The following is an 8,733-nucleotide window of genomic DNA, read 5'->3' as shown; positions in this document are numbered from 1 at the left end:
GGGCGGTGGAGCAAAGGTGACGCCTGAAAGGGCTTTTTGTGTCGGCAGTGGCGCGGTGACTTGCCACGTTGTCCCACTGGGAAGCCAAACAGCTTTGAAGCCCTTCGATTTCCCATACACTCCAATGGAAGAAAAAACAGGTTCTAGCAAAAGGAAGGGAATTAATATTGCGCTTCCCAGTCGGCGCAGGCAAAAGGAAACAGCGGCGTGGATATGCAGATGATGCCGTTTTGACTGCGGTACAGAGCTGGAAGGGGCCACCCATCTGAAGCCGCTTCTGCCTGGCAGGAAGGACACCATCAAAGCTCTCCCGACAAATGGCCGGGTGGCCATCAATAATTCTATTATTATTATTATTATTATTATTATTATTATTATTATTATTATTATGGAGACTGGGTAGTCTCTCCATAATAATAATAATAATAATAATAATAATAATAATAATAATAGAATCCTAGAGTTGGAAGACACTCCCAAAGGGCATCCAGTCCGACCCCCTTCTGCCAAAGAAAGGAAGGACACCATCAAAGCTCTCCCCACAGATGGCCATCCAGTCTCTCCATAATAATAATAATAATAACAATAATAATAACAACAACAATAACAACAACAACAATAATAATAATAGAATCCTAGAGTTGGAAGACACTCCCAAAGGGCATCCAGTCCAACCCCCTTCTGCCAAAGAAGGAAGGACACCATGAAAGCCCTCCTAACAGATGGCCATCCAGTCTTTCCATAATAATAATAATAATAATAATAATAATAATAGAATCCTAGAGTTGGAAGACACTCCCAAAGGGCATCCAGTCCAACCCCCTTCTGCCAAAGTAGGAAGGACACCATCAAAGCTCTCCCGACAGATGGCCATCCAGTTTCTCCATAATAATAATAATAATAATAATAATAATAATAATAATAATAGAATCCTAGAGTTGGAAGACACTCCCAAAGGGCATCCAGTCCAACCCCCTTCTGCCAAAGAAGGAAGGACACTATGAAAGCCCTCCTAACAGATGGTCATCTAGTCTTTCCATAATAATAATAATAATCATCATCATCATCATGAGCAGAGTGATCTTGTCTGTTGTAGACTCATCTTGTTGTGTTTCAAATGATGATGATGATGATAATAATAATAATAATAATAATAATAGACACTCCCAAAGAGCATCCAGTCCAACCCCCTTCTGCCAAAGAAGGAAGGACACCATCAAAGCTCTCCCGACAGATGGCCATCCAGTCTCTCCATAATAATAATAATAATAATAATAATAATAGAGTTGGAAGACACTCCCAAAGGGCACCCAGTCCAACCCCCTTCTGCCAAAGAAGGAAGGACACCATGAAAGCCCTCCTAACAGATGGTCATCCAGTCTTTCCATAATAATAATAATAATAATAATAATAATAATAATCGTGAGCAGAGTGATCTTGTCTGCTGTAGACTCATCTTGTTGTGTTTCAAATGATAATAATAATAGAGTTGGAAGACACTCCCAAAGGGCATCCAGTCCAACCCCCTTCTGCCAAAGAAGGAAGGACACCATGAAAGCCCTACTAACAGATGACCATCCAGCCTCTCAATAATAATAATAAAATAGTAATACCAATAGTAATAGTAATAACAATAATAATAATAATAGAACTATAGATCCTAGAGTTAGAAGACATCTCCAAAGGGCATCCAGTCCGAAACCCTTCTGCCACAAAAGAAGGAAGGACACCATGAAAGCCCTCCTAACAGATGGCCATCCAGCCTCTCAAAAATAATAATAAAATAGTAATACCAATAGTAATAGTAATAATAGAACTATAGAATCCTAGAGTTAGAAGAGACCCCCAGAGGCCATCCAATCCAACCTCCTTCTGCAACAAAGGACACCATCAAAGCCTTCCCAACAGATGGCCATCAAGCCTCTCCTCTACATAATACTACTCCCACTACTACTACTAATAATAATAGAATCCTAGAGTTGTAAGGGACCCTTAGAGGCCATCCAGTCCAACCCCCTTCTGCCACAAAGGGAGGAAGGACACAATCAAAGCCCTCCCAACAGACTGCCATCAAGCCTCTCTTCTCCATAATACTACTACTAATAGTAAAATAATAGAATTCTAGATGTAGAAGAGACTCCCAGAGGCCATCCAGTCCAACCCCCTTCTGCCACAAATGGAGGACACCATCAAAACCTTCCCAACAGATGGCCATCAAGCCTCTCTTCTCCATAATACTACTACTAATAGTAAAATAACAGAATTCTAGATTTAGAAGAGACTCCCAGAGGCCATCCAGTCCAACCCCCTTCTGCCACAAAGGGAGGAAGGACACCATCAAAGCCTTCCTGACAGATGGCCATGACGTTTCACTGCCATAACTGGTTCTGATGTCCATCTCTGCAACCGGTTTATGGGATGCTCTGAAGTTATTCTTCTCCACTTCCTCGTCCTTCCTCCAAGTCCCTCTCCCTCCCTCTTAAAACATTTTTTTTCTCTTCCCGTTCGACTGGATCCCGTTTACGAGGAGGGCGGAGACGCAGGTCTGTGTATACGAAAACACTTGGCGCATGTTTTTGTTTTTGCAGTGGGTTCCACTGGAGAACATCTATCAAAAACTATACACATAATAAAACTGGAAATATGTGCAGATGAGCTCCGGCCTCCACATTGTCCACCTCTCAAGGGAAGGCTTTCGTTCGGGGACAATTCCATCCTAGGTTTTCTATTTTTCCTCCACCACAGACATCCCAGTGTTCCTTACTCTCTCCACTGGTGTGGAATTTGCATGACGCCGCCCACTGCATGTCCCAGAACCCTTTCCTATTCTTTTCTACAACTAGAGAGAGGGGTTGGGGGAGAATTCACCACCACAGACATCCTAGTGTTCCTTACTCTCTCCACTGGTGCAGAATTTGCATGGCCCTGCCCACTGCCTCTCCCTGAACCCTTTCCTATTCTTTTCTACGACACACAGGAATTAAACATACTAGAGAGAGGGGTTGGGGGAGAATTCACCACCACAGGCATCCCAGTGTTCCTTACTCGCTTCATTGGTGTGGTGTGGAATTTGCACGACCCCGCCCACTGCCTCTCCCTGAACCCTTTCCTATTCTTTTTTACAACACACAGGAACTAAACATAATAGAGAGAGGGATCGGGGGAGAATTCACCACCACAGGCATCCCAGTGTTTCCTGCTCTCTTCAGTGGTGTGGAATTTGCATGACCCTGCCCACTGCCTCTCCCAGAACTCTTTCCTATTCTTTGCTACAACACACAGGAACTAAACATACTAGAGAGAGGGGTTGGGGGAGAATTCACCACCACAGACATCCCAGTGTTCCTTACTCTCTTCACTGGTATGGAATATGCATGACACCGCCCACTGCCTTTCCCTGAATCCTTTCCTACTCTTTTCTATGGCACATAGCAAAGTCGTTAATAATAAGTAAGTAAAGTAAGCATTAATTATTATTATTATTAAGCATTAATAATAATAATATAACATAATATAATAATGTTAAGATAATTAATATATCATATAATAATTAAATATATCATATAATATATGAAATCCAGCATTATAATATATTATATAATAATATAATAATAATATAATATACGAAATCCAGCATTATAATTAATATAATAATATAATACTATTAATGTAAATAATATATTATATAAAAATAAATTGTAATAAAATATACAAAAGCCAGCATTATAATTAATATATTATATAATAAAATAAAATAATAAAATAATATTAATATAAACAATATATTATATAATAATAAAATAATAATATAATATATGAAAGCCAGCATTATAATTAATATAATAATATAATACTATTAATATAAATACTATATTATATAATAATAAAATAATAGTAAAATATACAAAAGCCAGCATTATAATTAATATATTATATAATAATAAAATAATAAAATATAATAATATTAATATAAACAATATATTGTATAATAAAATAATATATGAAAACTAGTATTATAATTAATATAATAATATAATACTATTAATATAATTACTATATTATATAATAAAATAATAAAATATACGAAAGCCAGCATTATAATTAATGCATTATATAATAATAATAATATAATTTTAAATAATAATATTAATATAATTAATATATTGTATAATAAAACAATAATATAATATATGAAATCCAGCATTATAATTAATATATTATATAATAATATATGAACTCCAGCATTATAATTAATATATTGTATAATAATATATTATAATATAATTATTATATCATATAATAAAAATAATAATATAATATACAAAATCCAGCATTATAATTAATATACTATATAATAAAATTATTAAATATAATACTATTAATATAAATAATATATTATATAATAATAAAATAATAAAATATATGAAAGCCAGCATTATAATTAATATATTATATAATAAAATAATTAAATATAATAATATTAATATAAACAATCTATTATATAATAATAAAATAACAATATAATATACAAAAGCCAACATTATAATTAATATATAATAAAATAATATAAATATAAATAATATAATATATAACAATAAAATAATAATATAATATATGAAAGCCAGCATTATAATTAAGATGTTATAGTATAGTATAATATACAAAATCCAGCATTATAATTAATATATTATATAATAATAAAATATAATATAAATATAATTAATATATTATATAATAATAAAATATAATATAAATATAATTAATATATTATATAATAATAAAATATAATATAAATATAATTAATATATTATATAATAATATAATATATGAAAGCCAGCATTATAATTAATATATTATATAATATAATAATATACGAAATCCAGCATATGTTTCTCGTTTGCTGTGTCAAACTGTGTTTTTGTGTCAGTCAAATAATAATATAACATCAGAGTAATATGACCATCATCATTATTAATATTATAAAGCCTTCGACAATATATTATTAATATTATTTTAGGCTCCTAGGCTTGGAAGAGACCCCAAAGAGGGCCATCTAGCCCAACCCCATTCTGCCAGGCAGGAAAAGCACCATCAAAGACTTCCCGACAGATGGCCATCCAGCCATATAAGGGAGGAGGTGCAAATGCTGTCTGGGGGCTGTGGGAGTTGCACTAAGGAGACAAAAGGCGTTTCGCATGGCTTCAAACCAATCCTGCGAGGGAGGCCACGCTCAGTCGAGTGCAAGCATGCCACCGCGAAGGCTGTCGATTTGCATGAAGTCCAAAGACATTTGTGTCCTTGCTTCCTCCTTGTCTTTATGTATTTGCACAACTGTAAACCCAAATGCTGTTAAAACCCATTTCGGGGAAGCAAACACATAAAGCCTTCATCTTAAAGCTTCCTCCTTTTGGGTGAAAAAAAAATAGATTATTGCTGCTCAGCTTTTGCCAGTGGTCCACTTCCTCCATCCTTTGCAGAGAGAGAGATGCAAAAAGTTTGCATCTTGCAGCATCTCTGTGTTTACAAAAATTCCCAGGGAATGAGGAAAGCCTGCCATCTACTGGCCGGTGCCCGGATTGCAGCCTCACCTTTTTGCAAATTCACCAAGTTTTGCAAATTTTGTGTTTCCTGATTTTGGCTTTTCCACCTGCAATTCCACCTGCACATGGATTCCCAGGCATTGCACACACACATTTCCAACCAGACCGGGTTGCAATCCGCCATTCGTTTTTTTTAATAGGCATTGCAACAAAAGAATCAAACAAATCCTCCGAAACTCAGCCAAGGTTTTCTTTCTTTTCTTTCCCGTTTTGCAAAATCCGAAAATGGGGCCGTCCTTGGATTTTGGAATAAAACAATATGGGAGCAAGCCATTAGAAAAGATCCCCAAATTCCCCATGCATCAACACACACACACGCCCGTCCCGGCTGGCTGCCCCATGGCCACCCCTCGATTGGGGGGCACGTCCCACATGGAAAGAAGGAGGAGAAGAAAGGAAGGGGAGAAGAGAGAGAGAGGAAGAATTCAGGAGGGAAGAAGAGACAGGAGGAAAGGAGGAAGGAAGGAGGGAAGGAGAGAAAGAATTAAAGAAGGAAAAAAGGAGAAGAAGAGAGAGAGAAGGAAGGAAGGAGAGAGAGAAAGAATGAAAGAGGAAGGAAGAAGAAGGAAAGAAGGAGAAGAAGAGAGAGAGAAGAAAGGATGAGGAAGGGAAAGAATGGAGGGTGGATGGATGGATAGATAGATGATAGATAGATAGATAGATAGATAGATAGATGATAGATGCATAGGTAGATAGATGGTAAGGGGAGAGGAAGGAGAGAAATCAAGGAGAATGGATAGATAGATATAGATAGAAGATAAGGAGAAAGAGAGGAAGGGAGGGAGGGCGGGAGGAAGGATGGAAGAAGAGAAAGAAAGAAAGGATGAAGGAGGGAAGGAATGGAGGATGGGTGATAGATAGATAGATAGATAGACAGATAGACAGATAGACAGATAGTAAGGGAAGAGGAAGGAAGGAGAGAAATAAAGGAGGATGAATAGACAGATAGATAGATAGATAGATAGATAGATAGAGATAGAAGATAAGGAGGAAGAGAGGAAGGAAGGAAGGAAGGAAGAAGAGAAAGAAGGGAGGATGGATCGATCGATCGATCGATCGATCGATAGATAGATAGATAGATAGATGGTAAGGTGAAAGAGAGGGAGGGAGGGAGGGAGGAGGGAAGGAAGGAGAGAAAGAAAGGAGGATGGATAGATAGATAGAGAGAGAGAGAGAGATAGGAGAAAGAGAGGAAGGAAGGAAGGAAAGAAGGAAGGAAGGGAAAGAAGTGAGGATGGATAGATAGATAGATAGATAGATAGATAGGTAGATATAGATAGATAGATAGATAGATAGATAGATAGATAGATAGATAGATTGATAGTAAGATGAAAGAGAGGAAGGAAGGAAGGAAGGAGAGAAAGAAGGGAGGATGGATAGATCGACAGATAGATAGATAGATAGATAGATAGATAGTAAGATGAAAGAGAGGAAGGAAGGAAGGAAGGAAGGAAGGAAGAAGAGAAAGAAGGGAGGATGGATAGATAGATAGATAGATAGATAGATAGATAGATAGATAGAGATAGATAGATGATAGATAGGAGAAAGAGAGGAAGGAAGGAAGGAAGGAAGGAAGGAGAGAAAGAAGGGAGGATGGATAGATAGATAGATAGAGATAGATAGGAGAAAGAGAGGAAGAAAGGAAGGAAGGAAGGAAGGAAGGAGAGAAAGAAGGGGAGAAAGAAGGAAGGATGGATAGATAGATAGATAGAGATAGTAAGGAGAAAGAGAGGAAGGAAGAAGAGAAGGAAGGAAGGAAGGAGAGAGAGAGAGAAGGGGAGAAGGCTATGGCACACAACAACATCTTTTCCCCCGAGGGGGCTCCTCTGGGGTCGGGCCGGCGTCGGTCGCACCCGTTTCCCCCATTTCGGCAACTTTCTACATATCGAGTCCCGGACCCAAAGGGGGTCGTCCTTTCTTCCTAGCGGGGTGGGGGGTGGGAGACCCCTCCTCGGTTGGCCCCCTGCCCACCCACCCGCTCGCTCGCCCGGCCGGCCGGCCTGACCAAGGGTTGACTTTCTTCTTCTGAGGGAGGGGGCCCCCCTCGTGCTGGTTGCCACCAGGACAGAGACCTCCGGCCAGGGTGGGGGGCTGGGGCGGGGGTCTCAGTCCATCTTGGCGAACCCCCCGATGGTGACCTTGCGCTCCTGGCGCGCGGCCACCATCTCCTGGAGGTGGAGGGCGCCCCCGCCCACGAAGCAGAAGGCGGGGCAGACGGGGCCGGAGCAGTCGACGCCGCACTCCCAGAGGCTGCGGAAGGAGACGGCGTCCAGGAAGGAGACCTTCCCGCGCTCGTAGTCCAGGCAGATGCCCACCCGCGGGGGAAGCGGCACCGTGCACGAAGACGGGTCGCGAGAGGCCGAGAGCAGGATCTTGCCCATGCCGATGGTCAGGAAGGCAAAGGGAGGAGACGCCTCCAGCGTGGTGTCCTCCGCTCCGCTGTCGTGGCCGCTGTCCGGGTCGTACCTGCAACGAGGAGGAGACGGAGACGGTCATGACTCGAATCTAATGCGCACCCCGAATGGACATCCCCAAAAACTATACTGTACACGGTCATGACTCAAATCTAATGCACACCCCGAATGGACCCCCAAAAACTATACTGTAGTGTACACGGTCATGACTCGAATCTAATGCGCACCCCGAACGGGCCCCCAAAAACTATACTCTGTATTGACTTGATATTGACACTGAAATACCATCACTGAATGCAAACTAAGGCAAATTAAATAATATAATACAACATGTAATAATACATATATTAATAATAATAATAAATATGAGAAATAATAATAATAAATATTAGGGCTGGGCGGTTTCGTTTCGTTAATTCGTAATTCGTTAATAATTCGTTAATTTTTTTAATTACAAAACGATAACAAACCATTCTGGAGCAATTTTTTAAAAAATGAATTTTTAAATACGTTTTGTAAATGCTTCGTATTTCGTTATTGTATTCGTTTCGTTATTGTTTTGAGGTCGTTTCGTTATTATTTCCGCATGTCTAAGGCAAGTTTTATGGTTGTTTTTTGTTTAATTAGTGAAAAAAATATATAATATCACATCAACAGTCAACAACAGAGGGAGAGGGAAGCTTCAGAAGGTTTTGGAGGTTTTTTAGCGTATTTCGCGG

General features: G+C 39.0%; 1 protein-coding gene across 2 annotated transcripts in view; it reads right to left on the bottom strand.

Annotated features, from left to right (window-relative positions):
* Window positions 1-7,637: 7,637 nt before the first annotated feature.
* Window positions 7,638-8,733, bottom strand: part of TRIM46 (tripartite motif containing 46) — a 32,763-nt gene continuing 31,667 nt past the window's right edge. For both annotated transcript variants that reach the window (XM_060757973.2, XM_067472307.1), the window contains exon 10: window positions 7,638-8,066. In XM_060757973.2, the coding sequence (XP_060613956.2) occupies window positions 7,706-8,066 (361 nt within the window). In that variant the 3' untranslated portion in view covers window positions 7,638-7,705. The remainder of the gene's footprint in view (window positions 8,067-8,733) is intronic.

This window comes from Anolis sagrei, chromosome 12, assembly GCF_037176765.1.
Source record: "Anolis sagrei isolate rAnoSag1 chromosome 12, rAnoSag1.mat, whole genome shotgun sequence".
Lineage (NCBI taxonomy): Eukaryota > Metazoa > Chordata > Lepidosauria > Squamata > Dactyloidae > Anolis > Anolis sagrei.
This window is presented reverse-complemented; position numbering and strand designations above follow the sequence as displayed.